At 33.3% G+C, this 23611-nt stretch overlaps 11 protein-coding genes across 11 annotated transcripts; 6 read left to right on the top strand and 5 right to left on the bottom strand.

The window, feature by feature from the left end:
- Window positions 1-19: 19 nt before the first annotated feature.
- Window positions 20-1093, bottom strand: BX664DRAFT_329880 (uncharacterized protein). The gene is made up of 4 exons (XM_051544878.1): window positions 879-1093; window positions 663-795; window positions 469-596; window positions 20-381 (listed from the first exon to the last, which is right to left on the bottom strand). The coding sequence occupies exons 1-4, from the start codon at window positions 1035-1037 to the stop codon at window positions 97-99; spliced, it is 705 nt and encodes a 234-aa protein (XP_051401961.1). The 5' UTR covers window positions 1038-1093; the 3' UTR covers window positions 20-96.
- Window positions 1094-2173: 1080 nt separating this feature from the next.
- BX664DRAFT_261081 (uncharacterized protein) lies at window positions 2174-2848 on the top strand (the record flags this gene model as incomplete). Its single annotated transcript, XM_051540661.1, has 2 exons — window positions 2174-2488; window positions 2564-2848. 2 exons carry the CDS (start codon window positions 2174-2176, stop codon window positions 2846-2848), a joined length of 600 nt encoding a protein of 199 aa, XP_051401960.1.
- A 221-nt stretch (window positions 2849-3069) lies between these two features.
- On the bottom strand, window positions 3070-9912 carry BX664DRAFT_295298 (multi drug resistance-associated protein MRP). The gene is made up of 23 exons (XM_051542141.1): window positions 9716-9912; window positions 9577-9629; window positions 9385-9508; window positions 9179-9298; window positions 8863-9117; window positions 8568-8758; window positions 8404-8461; window positions 8164-8290; window positions 7887-8050; window positions 7737-7800; window positions 7450-7634; window positions 7300-7365; window positions 6477-7218; window positions 5512-6418; window positions 5316-5429; window positions 5160-5239; window positions 4663-5075; window positions 4531-4563; window positions 4154-4449; window positions 3913-4088; window positions 3716-3816; window positions 3494-3603; window positions 3070-3423 (listed from the first exon to the last, which is right to left on the bottom strand). The coding sequence occupies exons 1-23, from the start codon at window positions 9809-9811 to the stop codon at window positions 3309-3311; spliced, it is 4590 nt and encodes a 1529-aa protein (XP_051401959.1). The 5' UTR covers window positions 9812-9912; the 3' UTR covers window positions 3070-3308.
- Window positions 9913-10106: 194 nt separating this feature from the next.
- Window positions 10107-11307, top strand: BX664DRAFT_357947 (uncharacterized protein; the record flags this gene model as incomplete). Its single annotated transcript, XM_051547994.1, has 5 exons — window positions 10107-10277; window positions 10358-10399; window positions 10477-10727; window positions 10822-10979; window positions 11051-11307. 5 exons carry the CDS (start codon window positions 10107-10109, stop codon window positions 11089-11091), a joined length of 663 nt encoding a protein of 220 aa, XP_051401958.1. The 3' UTR covers window positions 11092-11307.
- Window positions 11308-11900: 593 nt separating this feature from the next.
- Window positions 11901-13088, bottom strand: BX664DRAFT_313553 (Anp1-domain-containing protein; the record flags this gene model as incomplete). The annotated part of the gene is made up of 4 exons (XM_051542629.1): window positions 11901-12074; window positions 12177-12265; window positions 12336-12354; window positions 12441-13088. 4 exons carry the CDS (start codon window positions 13086-13088, stop codon window positions 11901-11903), a joined length of 930 nt encoding a protein of 309 aa, XP_051401957.1.
- Window positions 13089-13533: 445 nt separating this feature from the next.
- BX664DRAFT_329866 (nucleophile aminohydrolase) lies at window positions 13534-15366 on the bottom strand. Its single transcript, XM_051544877.1, has 8 exons — window positions 15199-15366; window positions 15085-15134; window positions 14760-14964; window positions 14637-14688; window positions 14450-14548; window positions 14273-14380; window positions 14008-14194; window positions 13534-13934 (listed from the first exon to the last, which is right to left on the bottom strand). Exons 1-8 carry the CDS (start codon window positions 15279-15281, stop codon window positions 13684-13686), a joined length of 1035 nt encoding a protein of 344 aa, XP_051401956.1. The 5' UTR covers window positions 15282-15366; the 3' UTR covers window positions 13534-13683.
- A 525-nt stretch (window positions 15367-15891) lies between these two features.
- BX664DRAFT_384923 (soluble NSF attachment protein) lies at window positions 15892-17814 on the top strand. Its single transcript, XM_051549212.1, has 7 exons — window positions 15892-16003; window positions 16099-16163; window positions 16223-16307; window positions 16404-16565; window positions 16641-16778; window positions 16862-17023; window positions 17079-17814. Exons 1-7 carry the CDS (start codon window positions 15948-15950, stop codon window positions 17656-17658), a joined length of 1248 nt encoding a protein of 415 aa, XP_051401955.1. The 5' UTR covers window positions 15892-15947; the 3' UTR covers window positions 17659-17814.
- Window positions 17815-17835: 21 nt separating this feature from the next.
- BX664DRAFT_372392 (uncharacterized protein) lies at window positions 17836-18267 on the top strand. Its single transcript, XM_051548670.1, has one exon. It carries the CDS (start codon window positions 17842-17844, stop codon window positions 18163-18165), a length of 324 nt encoding a protein of 107 aa, XP_051401954.1. The 5' UTR covers window positions 17836-17841; the 3' UTR covers window positions 18166-18267.
- Window positions 18268-18359: 92 nt separating this feature from the next.
- On the top strand, window positions 18360-20158 carry BX664DRAFT_329861 (uncharacterized protein). Its single transcript, XM_051544876.1, has 4 exons — window positions 18360-18402; window positions 18537-19181; window positions 19269-19534; window positions 19602-20158. Exons 1-4 carry the CDS (start codon window positions 18390-18392, stop codon window positions 19896-19898), a joined length of 1221 nt encoding a protein of 406 aa, XP_051401953.1. The 5' UTR covers window positions 18360-18389; the 3' UTR covers window positions 19899-20158.
- Window positions 20159-20175: 17 nt separating this feature from the next.
- BX664DRAFT_384921 (uncharacterized protein) lies at window positions 20176-21891 on the bottom strand (the record flags this gene model as incomplete). Its single annotated transcript, XM_051549211.1, has 8 exons — window positions 20176-20434; window positions 20520-20681; window positions 20757-20876; window positions 20925-21077; window positions 21233-21291; window positions 21371-21455; window positions 21515-21572; window positions 21842-21891. The coding sequence occupies 8 exons, from the start codon at window positions 21889-21891 to the stop codon at window positions 20321-20323; spliced, it is 801 nt and encodes a 266-aa protein (XP_051401952.1). The 3' UTR covers window positions 20176-20320.
- A 208-nt stretch (window positions 21892-22099) lies between these two features.
- On the top strand, window positions 22100-23131 carry BX664DRAFT_372387 (RmlC-like cupin domain-containing protein; the record flags this gene model as incomplete). Its single annotated transcript, XM_051548669.1, has 3 exons — window positions 22100-22172; window positions 22242-22447; window positions 22520-23131. 3 exons carry the CDS (start codon window positions 22100-22102, stop codon window positions 23129-23131), a joined length of 891 nt encoding a protein of 296 aa, XP_051401951.1.
- Between the last annotated feature and the right edge of the window lie 480 nt (window positions 23132-23611).

Here is a 23611-nt window from a genome sequence, read left to right as displayed (position 1 = left end):
AGGAGTTGGGGTCATGGTATTTGATTGAAAAAGAAAAAAAATTTATTATTATTCATAAACTATCTAATCACGTCATTTTTAAACTAAACTATACTACTATGTTTCAAAGAAATCATCCTTAAGATCAGATTCAGTAGCAGTATTGGTATCTTCAGTCGTTTCAATAAGTTCATCCATCACCGGTGTTGCATCTTCAATAATACCTTGTTTAATCAAAGTTGCCCTCCATTGTTGTCGATAAGTAGCTTGGAAATCATCGAATCCAGTTCCTTTTTCCATTACTTGTTTGATTTGTTGTCTAATTTCTTGTTTTTTGCTTGATCTACTATCATCTTCTGTGGTTGCATAAAGTGATGCGTAAGGAATGGTTTTAGGGAAATGCTAAATATGATTCATCCAAGAAAAAAAACAAAAGGGTCATTAGATAATGAGTTTTTTTTTTTTTTTTTATTTCATGTTTTAACTTACATTAATGTACATTTCGTCTAAAAGTATTTCCTGTAATTTATTTTCCAATTTCTCCAAACTTTCCTTATCTGTGGTCTCATCAATCTGTTTTCGTACAGTTTTCAATTTCCGTTGAACCTTCTTACGTTCTATCATTTTAAAATTGTTGGTTAGATTTATATATATATATCTTTTTATTTTTCCAATTATTTTACCAAAATGCTTGATAGCGTGGTATTTGGTGGCCATTTCTTTTTCTTTTTCATCAATCTTTCGTTCACCATAAAGATATTTGAGTTGTATAAGACGTCGTTCAGATTCCACTCTAGCTTTGGGTGATACATTCGCCTACACATTATATAAATATATTAATAAAAGCTCTACCTTTCTTTTTTTTCTTGATAAGTTTCAAAATGGTTATTCCTTTATACCTTTGAAAGAGTTCGTTTCAGATCGCGGATACGTTTGTTGATTTTCCCACATGATTCCGGTAATGCTGGTGCTTTGGTTGTATTCTTTTTTCTATGTGAAAATCCATTTTGTGTACTATTGGCTTTTGTGGAAGGATGGTTAGAGGAAGGTTTGACCATGTCGATTTGATCTAAAAGAAAGAAAATAAATAAAAAAAAAAGAAGTGAAAGGGGAGAGCAAAAGAGAAGTCGAAAAAAGAAAAAGGTGTTGCAAAAAGGTATGGTTTAAACACCGCTGTGGCTTTTTGACATTCATGCAAGAGAACACTCTCATGTTTTGACCCTCCTCATTTCACTTGAAATCATCATCCCTCGATTTAACCTCATTACTATCTACTTGGTATTCCAAGAAATAACATATTTAGAAAATAAAAAAGTATATATCAGTATTAGTGTATCATCATCATTTAAAAAAAAAGAGAGAGAAAGAGAAAGAGAGATGTACTTGAAAGGAAAAAGGATAAATCACAATCGTCCTTCTTTTTTTTTACTAAATCAACTGAAATGGACAACATTTTCTTTGTTTTGCTTCATATTTTTTTTTCTTAGTTCTCCCTTTTTTGAAGATAGTAGTAATGAATCAATGAATAGATAAACCAATGCAAAAAGGATGAAATGTGATGTTATTGGTGGAATAAATAAGGGAGCAATCCAAGGGAATTTCCATGGATTGAATCAAACGAGATTTCTTTTTTTTTTTTTTGGAAAGTTGTACACTGTAACTTTTCTTTTCGGAAACGATAAATCATCCATCATGCATTTGTCATTTTTCTCATAATCCATTTCCACGATACAAAAAAAAGGATCATCGCAAATCTACTCGAGCACTGATGAAAACAAGGCTCTAATCATAGCGCAGAAAAGAAGTAGATAAACACAATCCACAAGGAAAAAATCAGTAGTACGACAGCAATATGATCATTTTCAAATGTCGATACATCCAATATGTTATATTATGCTTTGAACACGTTTCTTATTAGTGATTTTATATGATTTTATGTTCATGCTCCGATCTTTTTTTTTTTTTATGTTCCTGACACAAGACATCTTGTGCCAGCCTGTGACTTTTTTGCTGATTTTTTTTTTTTTGTTTTCCTTAACCGCCAGGGAACCCTCTATTTTTTGACATTTTTTTCCCCTCTTTCCTTTCTTTTTTTTCTTATTTATTCTATATATCTACAACCATGCGGAAACCAGTGTATTCATTATCTCGTAAATTAGTACGCATGTCATGGAACAAGTACAATTTGTTTAACATGGCCAGCAAAGAACTTCCCAATTTACATCAAAAGACACTCTTCCAGCAAAAATGGCTAGCTAAGCGCGAAACACGGGCCTATCATGGCGATGAACTCACTGAAAAACAATTCAAGACCAAATTCTTCGATGCCAAATTACCTACTGTCAATGCTGCCTCACAATCAGTGCCTCATCCTCCTGTATCTGTATTGACATTTGCCGAATTAGAAAGACGATTGGATTTTGTGGTGTTCCGATCCAACTTTTGCTCCTCCATCTATGCTGCTCGTCAACTTTGTGTTCATGGCAAAGTGTTAGTCAATGGCAAAAAGGTAATATATTATTTCTTTATTGATGAATTATTTTTTCATTTATTTATTTATTTATTTATTTATTTTTGTGTATAGCTCACATATCCTTCACATAAACTCAAAGACGGCGATATGATCACAGTAGATCCTCAAGCAATTCAAATGCTCAAGGGCGAAAAGGGAACCGAATTATCATTCGAACTCAAACCATTCTCACAACCATTCTTGTTCGTGCCTGAATACCTCGAAGTCAACTATAACACCTGTCAAACTGTCTTTTTACGATCCCCCATCTCAAGACCTGGTCGATCCGAAATTCCTTCTCCTTTCCCTCCTGAAATTCATTCTTTGGCCTACGAATATTACGCTAGAAACAAATAGTAGACTTCTTTAGATAGATCCCCCTCCCATCTCACCTACTTATTACTGTTTACGATTATTATCATTCATCCTCCTCCCTTTGTTATTTTTTTTCTTTATATACATATTCATCCACTATTCCATCCATCTTTTTGTTTTTATTATCATCATCTTGTTTATATAAATTGTATTCAATAAAGACGCTCTTTTTTTTATATAGAATCATTCTCAATTTATTGTTTGGGGATTGCTTCATTTTATTATTTTTGTGTCAATTTATAACAAGTACAAATCTGATAACTCGAATTCATTTTTTAACAATAATAAATGATAGAAATAACTAACTACACACGGATCTTTTTTTTTATTCCAAAAAAAGAGAGTCTATATAAGCATAACATAATAAATAACAATAAACTAGCAATAACAATAAATAGACTACTACTACGACTAATAAATATAATAAAAACAAAATATACGTCTATTCGACAAGACCAGCTTCCTTTGACATGGAATAGAAGGAAGATTCTTTGTTGGCAAGTAATACTTGAGGAGAGTCAAATTCAAGAATAGAGCCCTTTTCGAGTACAAGAATTCTAAATCATAGATTAAAGATCAATTAGATATATTATTTCCTTTAATACATGTATATATTTTTAAATTTACCTGTCAGAATCAATCACAGTGTTGATTCTATGGGCAATGGTGATGATCGTACAATTCTTGAATTGTTCTCGAATAGTGGTTTGAATGATGGCATCTGTTTCAACATCAATCTATCATATACATTATTATAAAAAAAAAAAAAAAAAAAAAACGGAATGATCAATCACTGTCATATATACATCTGTATATATATATAAGGAAATCAACATTGAATTTACTTACAGCTGCAGTTGCTTCGTCCAAAACAAGAATCGAAGTACGACGGAGAAGAGCTCGTGCCAAACAAATAAGTTGTCTTTGACCCACCGAGAAGTTTTCACCACCTAAAAAAAAAAAAAAAAAAAAAAAAGAAAAAAATATTCATGTCAATATAATTTCTCTCATCAACCTCATTCATCCTATCCTATGAAGATAATTACCTTCCAAAACAGTAGCGTTTAATTTTCCGTCCATCTTTGAAATATGATCACTAAGATGTGCATGTTGTAACGCTTGCCAGATTTCCGCATCTTCACAGGTACCAAAAGGATCCAAATTTTCGCGAACATTTCCAGCAAACAAGACAGGATCTTGAGGAATGATGGTTAATCGAGACCTAGAAACAAAAAAAAAATGTCAATTTCTAACTCTTTACTTCCTTCATCCTTCTCATTTTCTTACCGAAGATCAAACAAACGTAACGTCGAAATATCAATGCCATCAATTGTGATATTGCCTTGAGCAGCTTCAATGATACGGAATAAACTGAGAGTTAAACTTGTTTTACCAGAACCAGTTCTTCCACAAACACCAATTTTTTCCTTGGGAGCAATCTTGAAAGAAACATCTTTGAGAGCAAGATCCAAACCAGCACGATATCGAGTAGCATAGCCGTTGAATTCAATTTCACCTTTTTCTGGCCACATGGGACTAACACCTCGAATGGAATCATACTTTTCACGTGGAAGATCAATATACTATTAAAAAAAAATTGAAGTTAGTATGTATTATTCTATCTTTGCATGTAATAAACGAGTACGTATAATATGTGTACTTACTTCCTTGATACGTTCAACAGAAACAACATTTGTCTATTAAAAAAAAAAAAAAAAAGAGAGAGAGAGAGAGAGGAAAAGGAAAGATGATGATGAGTCAGCATTGCTATAGACTAAAGCATGTTACAAACTTACTTCAATTTCACAAAAAGCACGAATAACCCAGTTCAAGGCTTGGGTGACACTAAGGGCATATGAGACACTCAAACCAACAAGACCAGGATCAATATAAGACTGACTTCCATACAATACACCAATCACTGCAAAGATGGCCGCACCGAAAATAATAATAGAACCAAGGAATTCAAGACGTACAGCCAACCATCGGTTGCAGGAAATTGAAGGGAAATAGGCACGTTGATTGTCATCCAACTTGACTTCATTTTCATAAGTAAACCGATTTTGTTGTTCATAAGCACGGATGGTGGATACCCCAGAAATTGTTTCTTGGAAGTGAGAATACACAGGACTCTTCCCAATGGAATCCAAACGCTTGAGTTCACGGGATGTAGCAAGGTAGTATCGTTGAACATACAAATAGATGAAACCTTTCAATATAGAAATAAAAAAAAAAGTTCAGAATCCATTATATGTATTCTTATCTTTTTTTATTTTTTTATTTTTTTGCTTACCTAGAGGAATGATCAATACCAAGAAAAACGGAGTAGAAAAGGCAATGATACCAATTGTCGCAACAACAGAGAATAAGACTCTATTTATTAGGAAATGAGAGAAGAAATACAATTATTAGTACGTAGAAAAGAAAAATCAGATTTTTTTTTCTTTACCGGAAGTAAGCACCAAAGGCACGAGGTAAGACTTCATCCACAGTATGTTGATCTTTGCTGAATCGATTCAAAATACGTCCCAAGGGTGTAGTATCAAAGAAAGACATAGGTGATCTAATATAGATAGAAATAAATAAAAAAGGACATGGGTAAATAACAATAAATTTCTCCGTATTGTCTTTTATATATACTTTACCTAATAACAGTATCCAACATTTCAGAATGAAGTACCTTGGCAGATCGAATAGCACAAGTAACCCATAGAGTCAAAGTTTGAATGACAGAAAAGATGGTAGATGACCAACCAATAAGAGCATAGATACCGAGATACATCCAAACACGATTATTTTCTTGATGTTGTTGATTGCTGTTACTCCATTCCTTTAACCATAGATTAGAACCAACTTGAGCGACTTGTGCCAAAATTTGGAAGATCAAGACCACAGCCACACCAATGGCTGAACAGGATTTGGCATATTGCTTGTATACATTGCTATCGACACTACCCTTGGCAGCTTCTTCGATGGTCATCAAACGTTCTTTATCTTGTTGTAATATCTTCTTGTTCTTCTTGTTGAGAGACATCACAGATGCTCGACGTAAGGTTTGCACACTCATCATACTACTGACACTGTTGAGTCTTTCACGTCGCATTAATTCCGTATCCTTGTTGAGAGAAGCTTCTTCTTCATTTTGCCCAATAGCAGTAGCATGTTCATCCAAAAGGCCACTATTTTCCAACGTTTCATCCGTATCCTGATCATCATCATCATCACTGTGGTTCTTGTTATTCACTTGGTTACCAAAATCAGTCATGAGAGCATAAAGTTCAGTACGTTGATCCATCAAATCATCATAAGCACCATTCAATGCAATTTGACCATCACGAAGCATTACCACTTTGTCCACTTTGGGAAGATACGAGATACCATGTGTTACCAAAAGTCGAGTCTTATTCTTCAAAATACCATCAGGGCCAATCACATGATCGAAGATATGGCGACCTACATGAGCATCGACAGCACTGAGAGGATCATCCAACAGATAAATATCTGCACGAGCATAAATGGCACGAGCTAAAGAGACACGAGCCTTTTGACCACCTAATGAATTTTTGTAAATTTAGATCCTATATTTATTATTTACTATATATTTATTTACCTGAAAGATTGATACCACGTTCCCCAATTTCAGTTTGATCACCAGCAGATAAGATTTGGATATCAGTTTTCAAAGAACAAGCTTCCAAGACACGATCGTAGAATTCAGGATCAAAACGATGACCAAAGGTGATGTTCTCCCGAACAGTAGCATTCATAACCCAGGGTTGTTGAGGTACATAGGCCAAAGAACCACGAACAATGACTTGACCATTCACCTTGACAGTGTCACCAAGAATAGCACTCATCAAAGAGGACTTACCACTGCCAACACGACCCACTACAGCCATAACATCGCCTTTTTTCACTCCAATATTGATATTTTCCAAAACAGGTTGAGCATCTTCTTTGGCCCATTTGAAGGTACCATTATTGATTTCAAGTAAAGGAGTATCAAGAGTCCAATCATCTTGAGTTCGATAATCTTCACGAGTTACCGCATTGGGATCCAATTCCTCAGATGATAAATAACCTTCAATACGGAAAAGAGATACGGATGCTTCGATAGTCGAGGTGATCACATTAGGGAATACTGCCAAAGGGAATTGGAGGAGAGAGAACAAGGAAATGGCCACAAATGCAATTTCACTAGTTAAAGGTCGATCAGCGGTCATCACAAACAAGGCAAAAGATGAAAGAGATACCAAGAAAGGAATAGAAGTCCAGGTAAAGTTTTGTACAGCTGAAAGAACACCAATCTTTTTAAGCATGGCCAATTCGAGATCATTTCTAATAAAGCTGATCTATATGTCGATAAAAAAAAAAAGAATGTCAGAATACAAAGATCAAGAAAGTTAATATATATATTCAATATATTTTCATACCTTTTCAAAGAAGGCGGATTCCCAAGCATAAAGTTTGATAACTCGGATACCATTCAGAATTTCATTCTAATATCAAGAAAGGAAAAAGTCAATAAGTTAGAATACCATACAAATATATCATTTGACCCAGTACATAAAACAAAATATTACCATCAATTTAACTCTTGCATCCTTGTTGCCCATTTGCACCTTTTGATAAGCACGCATCTTCTTGGCAAGATAAGTGTTGAGAGGAATAGTCAAAATCAGAACAGCGACACCAGCCCAAATACTAGGTCCCATGGTTCCATATAAGAGTACTAAAGCAATCACAATTTGAAGAGGTCCACTCCACACTTTTTTTTTTTTAAAAAAAAAAAAAAAAAAAAAAAAAAAAAAAAAAGGTTAAAAACATGTTGATTATTATTAGGTGAGATGAATCTGTAAAGAAAACTTACCGATATGAAGATAAGTACAAAGGTCCATCAATCTTTGAGCATCAACAGACATATGATTGACAATCTATCACATAATCAAGATATAGAAATATGAATAAAGAGATGATCAGTTTTTTGTTAACTTTCTTTTTTTTTTTTAGACATTCATACCTCACCAACAGTGGATTGCTGACGACTTGCATTGCTGAGTAATAAAGTCTTGCGATAAATGGCGGTCACCAAAGCTGCACGAAGCCGCATACCAGTCAAGAAACAACGTTGGAAATACTGATGTAAGAACATGGTTTGACAGACAGCAGTAATAAACATTCCGACTATAAAAATGGAAAAATCGAATTAACATTCTTTCCTCTCCCACACCCACAAAAGCACATGATGGTATTGGCTACCCCAAAATAAATAAAAGACTTGTCCCTTCTTTCTTTACCTGCGATCAAGGTCCCACGATAAGCAGGTTGTGGTGCATCACTTGCGTAACTTGCCACCCATAACATCAATTCCCGAAGTAACAAAGGTTGAGTAAATTGAAGAACATCTTGAAGTGCTTTGAATAACTAGATAATAGTAATAAATCATCATCATCAGTATTATCCTCTTTTGAGCGTAGTTTTAACCCATTTTGTCGGTTCCGCAGTCGTTTACTGAACCGCTGCGGTCATCTACTTACAGCTGCCAAAAAGAAAGGACCACCAAGACTATACACGAGAGCACGTAGCAAAGATGGACTAGAAAGAAAAAAAAAAGATGCATCAGGAATAAATGAGTCTCACTCTATCTCTTCCTTTTTTTTTTTTTTTTTGTTGTTGTTTGATTTTGGATGGTTACACTTACTGTTCCTTTTTCATTTCCATACTCCAGTACTTTTCGAATTTTTGACCCACCACAGCAGATTGGTCATCATGCTGAAGATCCCATAAATCATCCATTGTCAAAGGTTTTTCATAACCAAGTCGCATCAAAGGAGTCATCCATTCAAAAGTAAGTCGGCCAAAGATATTTGAAGTTCCTTCAGGACATTCAAGCTAAAAAAGAAAAGAAAGAAAAAAGGTGAAATCAGTTTAGCCCAATGATTGGTAACACAACGGAAAGGAAACATCCGTTTATCACAAAGTCGTCATTTACTTACCGCATCTTCTTCCAATAATACATATTGACTCTTTGGTCGGACAGTACATTCCAAAACAAACATCAATAAAGATAAGGCGAAGCTGATGACGAATAAACTGAATTGGACAGAGTCAGAAGTTTGTTGTTGTAACAATAACAAAGTGCGTAATTTGATGCCATCAACGATCAATACGAAGAGCCAATAAAACAAAAGAACTGCTGACGAGATTTGATTACGAAAATACTCTAAATGATGTAATCCTATGGCGAATATCTAATACCAAAAAAAGAAGATTAATGTTTCTTTTAAACTTGAATCTTTTATAATAACTTACCAAAACAAAAACATTGAAGAATTTTGCAAGAAGAGGAGCATTATCAATCCAAGAGTCTGTTTGACTTGCAGTAATCCAAACACTGGCCACAGTTGTCAAAAGTAAAGATATCAGAGTAATCTAAAGAATAAAGTTAAAAAAAAAATTGACAGATTGGTTCAACGGTGTTTTAAAGAAGTGTATCTACAAATAATATAATAACATACCAGTTTAGCAAAATACAACCAGTTTCTAGTCATATCAGAAGAAAGGTTCTCGCGTTTTGATAAAATCCATATACGAGCCATACCAAAGAGAATCAAATAGGCAGCAGGTACCAATAAAACAACACTAATATCAATCTATATTAGTATTGTATTCAATATATATTATTATAACAAAAATAAAATAAAAACTACCTTTCTTCAAAACATGGCGTAAAATCTGGTACACGTACAGAGGAAAATGGACCCTAAAAAAGAAATAAGAAAAACGTCAGCCATGGATTACAAATCGACTTTTTAAGCAGCGAGTTTTTTTTTTTTTTTTAATTTTTACCCATCCTTCACTATTTGGACAGAGATTGTCATTCCATGGAACAGTATCAGAATCTTTCGCAGAACTCATAAAGAGCCATTGACCAGATTCTTCCATTTTTCAAAATAAAAAGAAACGATATAACGTATATATGAGAAATGGAAGAAAAAGAAATGTAAAGAAAAAGAAAAAAGAAAAAAGAAAAGAATAAAAAAAAAAAATGCGAATTTCAAAAGTGAATCTTTTGTTCCCGAGTCTCCTCTCGATTTGATTCGCCACCAAGTCACGGCCTATGATCGATCAAACATAACAATTTTTGGATCTCAGTTTTGAGTTGATGACAACAATTTATCCGTTTATTTTTTTTTGTTTTCTTTTTTTGTTTTTTTTTGAACTCTATTCAATTTAACCGATGGCGAAGAAAGGTGGAAACAGTAAAGCCGAAGCGGCCAAAGAAAAGAAGAATGCTAACAAGATGGAAAAAGAACGTGCTAATAAAGCTAAAGAAGAAGAAGCTGAAGCAGCAAAATGGTCTCAAGGTGCAAAGAAGAATGCAAAGAAAGAATCTGAAGCTGAAAAGAAGGTAAAATATATGACGCGTACTTGAATATATACTTGAAGACAAACTAATGAAACTCTTCTCTTCTCTTTTCCTTTTATTAGGCTGCTGCCGCTGCAAAGAAAGCAGAAGCTGCCAAGTTATTGGTAAGATTTAAAAAAAAAAAACAAAGAGAAGGCTGAACAGATGAATGAACTCAAAATATGATTATTTTTTCAACTAGGCTGAAGAAGAAAAGGAATTGGCCAAATCAAAACCCAAACTTAGTGGAGCTGCCAAGAGTGCTGCAAAGAAATCTGCCAAAGTGGATCAAGCGTCTGCTGCTCGTCGTACTATTCCCGAATTCTCTGCCAGTAATATTGATGATGCTCTCGATCTATTGTCGTTGAATGAAAGTGGTGGTGTCAAGGCAAAGGATATTGAAAAACATCCTGAACGACGATTCAAGGCTGCTTTGGCTGCTTATGAAGAAAGGTAACAAAAAATAAACAAATGGACTAGACGAGAAGAAAATAATTGACCTTTTTATTATTTATTATTATAATAATAATAATTAAAACTTTCATAGGGAATTACCTCGTTTCAAACAAGAAAATCCAGGTCTTCGTCTCAGTCAATTGAAGGATTTGATGTATAAGGCATTCCAAAAATCACCTGAAAATCCATTTAATCAAGCAAATATTTTGGCATATAACGCTACTCAAGAGGATGCTAAGGCTTTGAAAGGTAAATCGAATAAAAAAGAGGATATTATTAAAGATATATATATTAATCATTCAATTACTTCTTATCTATAGATCAAAAACGCAAGGAAATCGAAGATCGTCTTCGTGCTTAGGTTTTTATCCATTTGTCTCCCTCTTTCTCATATTAGTTTTGTTAATATTATTGTCATCATCCTCTTTTGTTTTATTACCGTTATCGTCATATCACCTGCATTAGCATAATATTTGTATTTATTTATCCCCTTTTCTTTTTTAGTTTTCTTTTTATGGCTTATCCATTATCACTGTTAGATGTCAATAAAAAAAATCATTATTTATTATTCCTTTGATATTTGAAAGCAACACATGGTCTAGTAAAATAGAGAAGTTGGATGATAATGCGTAAAGTCAATTTTGCTGCTATTGTGGGCCAAAACAACACACCATCCATTGCGAGTAGCGGAAATATCTCTTTGTTTACATCATCAATGTAAAACTTTCTCTCAAGCTCTTGAATTATCCTATGGCCATTCAATCATTCATCGTGCAGTAGGAGAGCAAAAGGGGTATGAGATTTAAAACAACTAGTCGGCTAAATATTGTCCGAATCAATAAAAAAAAACCAAGGCTGCAGACACAACACTAGCAAATGCATGTCTCCATCTATTGTAATTAATAATATTAAGTTTGAGATACTCATAGATGATTCATTTTTCAAAATGATAAACTTTTATTATCATGATTAGAGAAACAATAAAGGAATATTGATGATACAAAGATAGAATGAGGATAAAAAAATTAAACAAAGAAAAAAAATAACAAAAAGTGAGAGTGAAGATGATGAAGAAAGGAGAAGGGATAAGGGGGGGAAGAGGAGTAAGAAGGGGGAGGACGTGGGAAATGATGTGCAAAATGATCTATCTAAACAAGAAATAGGATTAGACTAAGCGTTCATGGCATGATAAATGATATAACCAGGAAGACCGTATACACCAAAACCCATTGCTTTTGCCATTTTTGCAAAACCTTCTGTTTCTACTTGATGTTGGAAAGCATAAGATGGAAAATTGGCGCCTTCACGATGAACATCCGCCTTGACCAAAGTAAATGTAGCCCCCTAGAGAATCAATAGATAAGAATAAAAGAAAAAAAGGAGGTAGATCAATAAATATGAATACAAATATTTTCTTTTCCTTTATATAATAATAATAATTCTTACCACGCCATCTAAAGGTACTTTATTGAATCGACCCAAATGAGTAGGCATATCCACCATCAAATATCGATTTGTCAAAAATTCATAGTATCCTATCAGTAATAAAGAGAATAATATAAATGAATATGTTAGAAAACTATTATTATAATTAAAAAAAAATACCTTCCAATAAAACATAATCCTATAAAATAAAAGATAAAAAGATGAGTTAGTACATATTTTTTTTTGTTAGTGATAATGAAGATAAAAGATAGATTAAAAACTTACGGGATCTAATTCCTTTTGTAAAGTTAAAGAAGCTTCAGTTTCTTGCCAATTGTTCTTATCATAACCCCAAAAAGAACCATCCTCAGTCAAACGCAGGCAATTAGGTACGACAACATCTTCATTGACAGAGATCAAATCTTGAAGTATACTGGTAGGATACTTGACAACATCGACATCTAACCAAAGCACCCATTGATGTTCAGGACGAAGAGCAGCAGATAATAGATAATTACGAGATCTAGCCATATAAGAACGACGTAAAGGTTGAAGTTGGAATTGATGGCGTTGATCTTCAGGTAAATCAAAATGGAAATCTTTTTCATAGATATGCACAGAATGATATCGGTGTTGCCAACTTCGTTGTTGTGTACGTAATAGAGTCACGGTATCGTCTGTGGTATCAGAAACAAGAAAGGCCAAGGAGAGTTTTGATTTCGGATAATCTAATTGATCTACAAGATCAAAATACGTAGGTAGATAAGCAGCTGCATTTTTCAATGGTGTCAAAATTAAAACATGATCATGTTGATTAGATTCATCTTTGATCAAATAACTAGATATGGTTTGTCGCAGCCATGTTGAATCCCCGCTATGATATTCTTCATGTTGTTGCTGTGGTGAATGAGTAGTGAATCTAGTGTTACCCATAAGTAAAACCAAGGAAAGAAGGAAAAAAGTGACAAGGGACGCATATAGTAACCTTTTATTATTGCGAATAGTTTGTATACTTGGTTTTTCGGTATTAGAGAAGCCTTTCATCATTGTTAGTTGTTTTGTAAGGGAATAAAAAGGAATGTATCAAAGTATTAGTATTATTATTATTATTATTATGGTAAGTATTATAGAGTAATTATAATAAGAGAGATCATGAATGAAGGTAGAATAAAAAAAAAAAGAATAAAAAAATAAAGAGAGAGAGAAGGAGAAAAAAGGGCAAGGAGGGAACAAAAAAAAAAAAAAGGAGGAGAAGGTAAAAAGGAAAGTAAGAAAGTGAAGGAGAAGAAAAGGGGGAAGGGGAAGGAAACAATAAAGAAGTAGAAACAAAAAAAGAATATCGGGAGTTCAAACAGTATATATATAAATAAAGTTTTGGTTTTTTTTTTTTTTGTATGTACAACAACATTGGGAATATCAAAAGACATTGAAGATCTTTTTTTTTTTTTTATTTATTTAAAAATCAATAAGAACGTCCATATATATATATATAAAGAGGAGGGTAAAATAAAAAAAAAAACATTCAAATCTAATTCACTATTGATGTTGTCTTGCCACCATTATGATGCAGTAATTGATCTTCAGTTTGTACCTTGAATAATTGTGCCATAGGTTCTGGTATCCTAACTTCTTCTTCACCCATTTTAATATCTAATCCTCTATCTATAGAATAATATTTATCCTTGATTGGTTGTAATAATACATTCAATTTTGGAGTAATCACCATTACATTATTGGTGGGAATTGTAAGCCAATCTGCTTTTTCAAATGTTAATGGTTCTACAAAGATATTTATTTTAGTATCACAAAGATCATACATTCTAGTCCCATTCTTTTTTTTTTTTCTATTTACCGCTAGCAATCACTACCATATCTTCCCGTCGATCAGCTTTAATCATCCGATAATGTCCTGGTCGATAACATTCAAATCTTGTACCTGATGAAAAATATAATGATGCTGCTTCTTCTGTTTTGCTACTAATATATCGAACACATACTACACTAGCACCATCTGTTACTGCAAAATTCAATAATGATGGCTAACAATATATATATATATTAGTATCACATTTTAAAATGTTAATTCATTTTATTTTATTTTTATTTTTATTTTTTACCTCTGTAATATTCAATTCTTCAGCCCACGTATTCAGTTGAGTAATTGTCTTGATCATAGCATCTTTTAATTCTTGATATTCAAATCGTTCAGCATCAGGATTTGTCAACTATCAAAAGGTATAATATAAGTAAAAAATGGCATCATTTCTTCTTTTTTTTTTTTTTCTTTCACTTACAAAGCTGAGGAATAATGCAAACGCCCATTCAGAATCAGCACTTCCTTGTACAAATAAAAATAGTTTTTCTGGTAATACATTCACTAGTTTGCGTTTCAACTAGAATATCAATATTAGTATATGCTTTCTTTTTTTTTTTTTTTTTTTTTTTTTTTTATCTTCCCTTCTTTTTTTGAATGGTAATTACCTTGTCAAATTGGGCAATGCCACCATTATGCATCCACATGATCCTTCCATAACTGGTAATATAAGACAAAAAAAAAAAAGGTGAGTTAAATATATCTTCTTTTTCAATGATGATAGTACTTACTTCCAAGGATGACAATTAGCTTCAGTCACTGCTCCAGAAGTACTCGCTCGTACATGTGCAAATACTAATGGACTCTTGATCTTTTCTGCTAATCGTACTAGATTGGTGTTGTTCCATGCTGGTGTGACCGATGTAAAAATGCACGGTGTAATTCGACTTTCTTTATCCATTTCATTGTCATACCATCCTACGCCAAATCCATCCCCTAATAAGTTGAATATAAGAAAGAAAGAAAAACAAGGAGAAAAAAAAAATAAGTTTTTTGATACCAAAATAAATCTTTCTATTCCATTCCTTTTTTTTTTCTTTTCTTTTCTTTTCTTACCATTCAAAGGTCTACGATGATCTAACCTAAGCTTGGAATCAAAAGATTGACTTTATAAAACAAGAAAGAATCAAGTTAAGTATTGGGTTCCGTTCAGTAGACACAATAACTTACTTGACAATGGAATGACTTGGGTATGTAATCAAATGACCAAGGAGAATGGACTTTTTGCCTTTATATACTAAGAGACGACACATATATTAAAAGTGGGTATTGATGTTGTTGTAAAGAAGAAAAAGAAAAAGAAGAAGAAGAATAAAAAAATACGATTTTTGATTTTCTGTGCGTTTCTCCTTCTAAAAAAAAAAAAAAAAAAAAAAAAGAATGTCATCAGAAAGAGCCAATCATGATGTTGTAGTTGGATCTTTTTGACCATGTAGATTTGAATCTCCGGTACCCTGTGTATTTGGTAAGAATGATGATGCATTGATGATGATATGGTGAACTACTACTGATAACGATGATTAAATACAGTAATTGATAGAGGGTAACAATATCAAATGAATTGGTTAATTTTTGGTCTAAGAATCTTAAATTTCAACTATACAAATTTGACTCAAAGAGTAAAAATTAGAAAGATCATGATTGCGAGTCATCTAGATAGATGAATAAACTATAAGTAGCAAGTAAAATTATATTTTAAATAGCTTGTACAGGATATCGTTTCCTTCAAATAGCAATCCCTCAAGCATCAAAGAGCATTGTTTTGTGCTGATACATGATTGGACTTGGATGGCACGGAATTTCAATTATTACGATAGCCTTTTTTCCCTCTCACTTTTTTTTCCTTTTTCTTCGTTCGTTTATCTTTGCCGTGTATCTATATATTTTCTCAAATATCCATTATATTTATTATTTAACTTATGGAAGCTGAACGTATTCGTGAAGGTGTGAAATTGATGCAAGAAGGAGAAAAAGCGTAAGTCATATATACATGATTTTTTTTTGCCTTTGGTCTTTTCTTTTTTTTTAAAATATATATAATTCTTTTTTGTTCTTGGTTGTTGTTTTCAGGTCAACCAAAGGACTTTTTAGAAAACCAGATTGGGATCTCGCTGCAAGTTGTTTTGAACGAGCAGGTAAAGAAATATTAGATGAAGGGAAACCAAGGAACTAATAACCTTATTTTATTATATAGCCACTTCTTTCAAGATTGCACGTTCATACGATCAAGCTGTTCAAGCATTTACCAAAACATCTGAAGCATATTTCAAAGCTGATGGGTAAAAAAAAAAAAAAAAGAAAAAAAAAAAAAAGAGAGAGAGATTCCAGTACGTATATGAAACAGCAATCTAACACTAGTTATGTATATATGATAGTATTCATCTTGCAGGTAAAGCTATGGAGAATGCTGGGTTCCTCTTGGCACAAAACTTGAACCAGCCCCAACGAGCAGCTGAAGCATACAAACAAGCAAGTGATCTATTTATGGCAGACGGGAAAATGGACCGAGCAGCTGAACAATTAGAAAAGGCAGCAAGGTAATGAAACAATAGAAAGGGATATAAGTGAAAATAGAGCTAACGATCTTTATTCATTTTTTTATTTGTAATTAGATCTATGGAAAACATTGATGTGAATGCGGCTATTGAACTTTATAGTGCTGCTTGTTCACTTTTTGAACAAGAAGACCGTGGTCGGTTTGCTCAAGAAATCTTCAAAAAGGCTATTTCCTTGTCCGTCAGAAGCAGAAAGTAATTATCAAAAAAAAAAAAAAAAAGATTTGATGATATAAGTTAGTCTTACATATATTTATTATTATTGTTGTTGTCTTTAGATATGCCAAAGCTATTGAACTTATCCATCGTCAATCTACTGTGCTTCAAAAATTAGCAAGTCGGACTCATCTTTACAAAGCCAATCTTAGTCTTTTGATTATCTTGTTTGCTCTTGGTGATGAAGTGGAAGCTGGAAAACAATTCAATGCTATGTGTGGAAAGTAAGTATATTAATAACTACATAAATATATAATAACTAAACATTGGATATTCTAGTGATGCAGGATTTGCTCAAAGTGAAGAAGCGGATATTGGGCAAAGTTTGTTACAAGCATATGACGAATTGGATCAACCACTGTTGGAAAAAACTGTTCGACGACAACAAGTGACATTTTTGGATAATGAAGTTGCCAAACTTTCTAGAACTCTAACTGTTCCTGGTGAAAGTCTCTCTACTCAACCTCCAACTTCTTATCGTGGCCCACCTTCTTCAAATCATCAAGCTTATCAATACAATAACAAACCTCCTCCATCATCATCATCTGCAGTTTATGGAATTACATCTGATCCATATGATCGACATTCACCAAATCATCCATCTTCAGCACCACCCTCGTCATTACCCCCACCACCTCAATACTCTGGACCACAACAAGGTTACCCACCAGAAAAACAACAAGGATATCCATCAGAAAAACAACATCCACCAGTGACAGATATTGATTTAGACGAAGAATTTGCTCGATTGAATACAAATCCTTCACCATATCAACCACCAAAACATAATCAAGGACATACTCCTCCTCCTCCTGCTTTTCCACAACATGACGATGATGATGAAGATGATCTCCGATAAATCAGAAAATACGGTGTGGAAAAAAAAATGTGGGGCCCTCGGTAAGACATTTAATAATTGTCCGCTGGTTTTAGTTTTAATATTTTTGTGTAGTTACATATATATATTTATATTTATATTGATTCACAATAAAAAAAAATTGAACTTTTCTTTTTATTTGATTCTTGTTTATATATTGTTGAGATGTCTTCTTCTCATCTTCCTTCGCAATCAAGAGATCCTATTATGGATGACGATAAATTCTCCTTACGCTTCGGTAATCCAATTCAAGAAATTCATAATACCAATCCTTCAAAAGCTACTACCTTTACACCTTACCAAAATCTCAACGCACCATCCATAATATACAACGGAACAGAAAAAACTCAGCATGCTCCTAAAAGCACCAATAAAAGTAACCACACAATGTTTCATCCATCATTATCATCATCTATTAACCGAGATGTTGGTAATTTTGCTGATTTCTATCATAAAACAAATGGTCGTGTAGATGAAATTGATCATTAAAGTATAGTAATAATAAATAAAAAAAGAACAAAAACTGTATACCGAAACCGTCCTCCTGAATCCCGTTTTTACATTTTGAAATGTACCCTCACAAGATTCAACTCCGCCATACGTATGTCTATGACATGAAAAAGGAATTTTTTTTTTTTATTCTCTTTCTCTTTCTCTTTTTCTTTCTCTTTTTCTTTCTCTTTTTTTTTTTTTTTTCTATTATCTATCACTCCATGCCTAGTTCTGGTAAGCAACAAGAAAAAAAGAAAAAGAAAAAGAAACCTTCCCACGGTAATGAAAAGGAACAGTATAAGAACAAAATACATAGGTATATCTATTCTAATTCCTTCTTTTTTTTTTTTCTTTTACACTGTATATAGACAAACGGAGTAGTTACTTTGCAGCACAAACAGCTTACTTTCAACATGATCCTCGACTAGCAACACAATGTCATACTGCCTCACCTCATGTAGCCACCATTATTCTTCATGGATCTAAAGCAACCAAACTGACCATTGGCCGAGGTCACGATAGTGAAGTACAAGTCGGAAGGCACAATCCGAGAATGTCACGTCAACATTTTGTTATTGAACACAAACCTCATACTGGTTTCACACTCACTGTTCAATCTCCAAATGGTGTATTAGTCGATCGTATCATGTTCACTGCTGGTGAAAATATTCCTCTGGTCAAAGGCTCTACCATTGAAGTATTAGGAACAAAACTTGTATTTGCTGGGGAACAAGAACAACAGGAACAACAACAGGAAGAACAAGAACAACAAAAGGAAAATCAACTTTTAGCCACTATACCAACAAGCATAAAGAAGGAACCCGAACAACATAACACATCACAAGAAGAATTATCTACAAAGACAACAACGACATCAATGACAAACAGTGACGAATCAACAACAACTTGTACTACAACCCCTACTTCAACACGAATGGATTTAAATCAAAAATATATACCTGATCAACTTTCAACCTCATTGGACTTTTTGGATACTCTTATTCGAATACTAGGTACAAAAAGAATTAGAAAAAATATAAATATGGGGCTGAACAAACTTTTTTTTTCTCTTTTTTGGAATGACTATTTTTTACGTCCAGCGAACTCACGAAAATCATCCATGACCATTCCAGAAATCGAACGGCAATTGAATAGGAAAAGGCAGGATTTGATGAATTTGATTCAAACGACAGCATGTATTGGATGTATTGAAAGAACTGGAAACACAGCAGATGGAATGCCCAAGGAAAATCTTTATTATTACAAGCCGGAACTGGATGCCGATGATGAAAGACGTCATTCCCTTTCTCAATCAAGACGAGGTGCAAGGAAGTGTGTACTAAAAGACACTCAATACTATTTCAGGGTAAAGAAAACATTGAAGAAGAAATACAAACATTGTGATTGATTTATTGTTATTTATTCTTCATTAGATACCGAAGTTACCAAATCATCGATCAAAACCCTCTTCAGATACCAAAAGGAAACTTGATGGACAACCCACTACAAAGAAGAAGAGACGATTAGGGACAAAGGAATCAGCTCAAGGGACAACACCAACGACAACAGTACAAAAATTAGAAACAGCAGAAGTAACAACAACTTCTACACCATCTACGCTTTCACCTTTATCTCTATCTTCTGATGATGAATTATCTGAGGAAGGATTTTTGACAAGTGATGATGAATGTAGTGACAAGGAACTGACGGCTTTGTTTCAAGATGTCTGATTCAATGTTATTTTTCCCGTGTGGCAATATTTTGGACTCCCCCCCTTTACTTAGATTCCCCCTCTTCTTTTTTTTTTTTTTTACATAGTATCAAAAAGTTGACTCCTTTTTTCTGGTTACCCCGTCCCTTTTGTACATATCGACAGAATACATATACACACTCACCATTTACACATTCACATATACACATTCATATACACACACACACACAGAAAAAGATATTATACTGTTTGGTGATCACGTTATCTGAAATAATAAAGTACTTTTTTTTTTTTTTAATTGCCAACATTATTTTTTTTTGTATATATTATCAAATAATAGGAATGGGGGAGATACAAGCGAATGGGGGAATATGGATTAGTGAAATCATGCATAAGAGAAAAAAAAGAATATGTAAAAACAAGGAGATCGGTATAAATCATTCATAGAGTGGCCCATAGATCTTGAATGGCTTGATCAGCATTAGGTGCTTGGAGAGAATCTTCATGTCTGTCCCTACTTGCAGATGATGATACGATGGATAAAGTAGGTTTGCCCTTGTCAGCACAAAAAAAAAAAAAAAAAAAAAAAAAAAAGGTCATCCATCAGTCCACCTTGTCACCATACTCTTTTATGTATTACTTTGATCATGACGCGATGTTGTCGTAAAGATTCTGTGTTTTTTGTAGAATGATAGAGACCCATGACAAGATCACCGTAGATACTATTGAATTCCAATTCGCCAAATCCTTCTTGCTGTTGTCGATGATGCGATTGAAGTATTCTGTTCTTTTGTCGTGTCATCTATACATAGATTTATAGATATATATATATGAGAGACTAAATCCACATGATTTCTTCTTTTCGTTTGTATCTTACCTGCAAGTAATCCAATGCTTTTTGTTGAAAATGAGTCTTTGATGCTGTCTTGGCTGTTTCTAATATACGTTGAAGAGAGCGTGCCATGGTAGGTATACGTTTGGTGGTTCCTGTCAGTTTCTATTCAATGAATATATTAATGATTGTATGTCAAATTACAATACTTACTTCCACATAACCTTGAGAAAAAATCAATGGATATTTTTGCCCAAGATGATGACAAAATAAAATGGAATAAGCACGTTCCAAGTTAGCGCATAGTTGTTGATTGGCCTCGGACAGAATGACTGAACCCAGCTGATCCTTTTCTACTTCAAAAGTCTTGATAATATCGTCAGCATGTAATAATAATAATAATAATCAGTTAAGGAGAATCATTTCTATCCATTAGCAAATAAGCCATTGTTCTTTTTTTTTTAAAAAAAAAAAGGATATTTTTTGTTTCCAAGTCAATCTTGATCCATAGTGATTGTAACCGACCATGAGGTGTTTGTTGACCTATCATATATGCCAAGGGGGTTGTCATGAATGATTTCTGCATATAAAATTGACAATCTAAAATATATGTTAAAGAAATAAAATATGCATTTCCTTTTTTTTTCCATATTGCATACTGAGATCAACATCTTCATAAGTGGTGGTATATCGATCAGGAAGACGAACAGATCGAAACTTGAATCCACATTGTTCAGACATAACCTATTATATCAAAAAAAAAAAAAAAGAATCAATAAATGCATGTACGAGTTCATTTTTACCTTAATAAGTGATTTTTGTAATAAAATAGGTGAGACAGAATAATCGATTCCATTGATTCTACATTTACAGTAAATTAGAAAAAAAAAAAAGAGTTAAAGATAAAATAAAAAAATAATCCTCTGTAATAATCATATATATATATATCAAAAAAAAAGGATATGTAAACATCAATATTTCCAGCATCAAGAATGATTTCCAATTCGTTGAGTAAAAAAGGATCAAATCGATGTTCTAATCTAACATAATCAATCCATTGTATACATTGAATTTGTATTTGTTGTAATGGTAATAAATCATCATGGTCATTTGAATTTGTTGTATTAGACTTTTTCAAAGGAATATTGATAGTACATTCACGCTCTCTATGATGATTCATGGTTTGTTGATGACATGAAAGAGCGAAAGAAAGGAAATTCCTGCAAAAAACAAATTATTCAGCAGGACGGGGATTCAAATGAAATTTGTCATGGATTTATAAATATTTTTCTCGCTTTTTTTAAGTTCTCGCTTTTCCCTTTTTCTTTTCTTTCTTTCTTTTTTTTTTTTTATCCCAATCGATTAAAAAATAAACTATTTTTTTTATCATGGCTATTATTGCACGATCTATTATCAAATCTATTCTTTCCAGAGAACAAATGGAAGGCGTAGGCGCAAGAGGTAATATATATTTAAAAAAAAAAAAAGACTTTTCTTTCCAATAATGTATTCTTTTTTTTTTTTTATCAGTTCGCCGCTCTATTGGTACCGAAGCTCTTCGCAATCTGGATCCCTTCTTAATGTTGGATGAATTTGATACAGATCTTCATTCTTTCTTTGCAGATCATCCTCATCGTGGATTCGAAACTGTTACTTATTTGTTAGAGGGTGAATGTCAGCACGAAGATTTTAAAGGACATAAAGGACAACTTGGACCAGGTTGTTTGCAATGGATGGTAAGTAGAAAAAGGATGACATATGATTTAAGATGATTCATCTCATTTTTTTTTTTTTTGAATTGGTATTAGACGGCAGGACGAGGTATTATTCATGCGGAAGCGCCAGCGAACGGTTATACGGGAAGAATTCATGGATTACAGCTATGGGTGAATTTGGCAAGCAAAGACAAGATGATTGAACCAAGTTATCAAGAATTTCCTGCTGACAAAGTTGTAAGTGTCTCACCAACACCAGGTTTGGATATCAAAGTTATTGCAGGTGAATCTTATGGTACCAAAAGTCCAGTCTTTACTCGTACACCTACTATGTTTATTGATGTCAAGATGGCCAAGAAAGGACTCACTATGGAACAATCCATTCCTGCCGATTTCCGAGGTTTTATCTATACATTAGAAGGAAAGGCTTCTTTTGGAGGTTCCAAACATGTTGCTGATGCTCATCATACTCTTGTACTCAGTGATGAAGGTACCACTATTCCTGTAGAAGCACTCTCTGACAACTGTCACTTTGTTATTATTGCTGGTCAACCTCTCAACGAACCTATTATACAATATGGTCCATTTGTCATGAATACAAAAGAAGAAATCTATCAAGCTTTTGCTGATTATGAAAGAGGTGAAAACGGTTTTGAAGGTGCAAATGAATTTGTATCTGAGATCAAGAAAAATTGGAAATATTAAGTTGACGGCCTGGTCTCTCTTTTTTTTTTTTCTTTTTTTTTTTTTTTTTTTTTGTCTATATTGTGCCTAGATGGATGGTCGATAGTTAGTTTACTGTATTTTTAGTATATCCCTCATTTGTAAAATTAGAATCACATTTTTTTATTATCATAGTTATTATTATTGGTGAATAAACTTTTTGGACTTGTTTTGAAAAACCATTTGTGCGGATGTGACTAATATGTTTGATGATGAAGCCTATCATTATAGTTTTGACAGATGATGGATGATGTGACGATGATAGAGGATGGATGATGATTGATGACTGTGAAGATAGTAATACTCAAATCAGTACTTGTAGCATTAACAGTAACAAAAAAAAAAAAAAAAAAAAGTTACATAGACACTGATCTTTCCAGCATCGGGAACGACTTCCGATTCGTCAATTAAAAAACAAAGAAAAATAAAAAAAGGGGGGTAAGATCCCTTCTGTGATTTGAC

Source organism: Halteromyces radiatus (genome assembly GCF_025201355.1).
Source record: "Halteromyces radiatus strain CBS 162.75 chromosome Unknown BX664scaffold_3, whole genome shotgun sequence".
NCBI lineage: Eukaryota > Fungi > Mucoromycota > Mucoromycetes > Mucorales > Cunninghamellaceae > Halteromyces > Halteromyces radiatus.
Note: the sequence above shows the minus strand (reverse complement) of the source record. Positions and strands in the feature narration are given on the sequence as shown.

Bases quoted from the DNA above. Each gene is read 5' to 3' on its own strand.
- BX664DRAFT_329880 (XM_051544878.1), bottom strand. From the start codon at position 1,037: ATGGTCAAACCTTCCTCTAACCATCCTTCCACAAAAGCCAATAGTACA. The intron at 796-878 runs GTATAAAGGAAT...TATAATGTGTAG, and splicing joins TGAAACGAACTCTTTCAAAG to GCGAATGTATCACCCAAAGC. The intron at 597-662 runs GTAAAATAATTG...TTAAAATGATAG, and splicing joins CCACGCTATCAAGCATTTTG to AACGTAAGAAGGTTCAACGG.
- BX664DRAFT_295298 (XM_051542141.1), bottom strand. From the start codon at position 9,811: ATGGAAGAATCTGGTCAATGGCTCTTTATGAGTTCTGCGAAAGATTCT. The intron at 9,509-9,576 runs GTAGTTTTTATT...GATTGATATTAG, and splicing joins ACGCCATGTTTTGAAGAAAG to TGTTGTTTTATTGGTACCTG. The intron at 7,635-7,736 runs GTAAGTTTTCTT...AAAAAAAAAAAG, and splicing joins TTGTACTTATCTTCATATCG to TGTGGAGTGGACCTCTTCAA.
- BX664DRAFT_329866 (XM_051544877.1), bottom strand. From the start codon at position 15,281: ATGTGTCGTCTCTTAGTATATAAAGGCAAAAAGTCCATTCTCCTTGGT. The intron at 14,195-14,272 runs GTAAAAAATAAA...ATATATTGTTAG, and splicing joins AAGAATTGAATATTACAGAG to CCATCATTATTGAATTTTGC. The intron at 13,935-14,007 runs GTAAATAGAAAA...ATATCTTTGTAG, and splicing joins TATGGTAGTGATTGCTAGCG to AACCATTAACATTTGAAAAA.
- BX664DRAFT_384923 (XM_051549212.1), top strand. From the start codon at position 15,948: ATGGAAGCTGAACGTATTCGTGAAGGTGTGAAATTGATGCAAGAAGGA. The intron at 16,308-16,403 runs GTAAAAAAAAAA...TATATATGATAG, and splicing joins GCATATTTCAAAGCTGATGG to TATTCATCTTGCAGGTAAAG. The intron at 16,779-16,861 runs GTAATTATCAAA...TGTTGTCTTTAG, and splicing joins TTGTCCGTCAGAAGCAGAAA to ATATGCCAAAGCTATTGAAC.
- BX664DRAFT_372392 (XM_051548670.1), top strand. From the start codon at position 17,842: ATGTCTTCTTCTCATCTTCCTTCGCAATCAAGAGATCCTATTATGGAT.
- BX664DRAFT_329861 (XM_051544876.1), top strand. The intron at 19,182-19,268 runs GTACAAAAAGAA...TTTTACGTCCAG, and splicing joins TACTCTTATTCGAATACTAG to CGAACTCACGAAAATCATCC. The intron at 19,535-19,601 runs GTAAAGAAAACA...ATTCTTCATTAG, and splicing joins ACACTCAATACTATTTCAGG to ATACCGAAGTTACCAAATCA.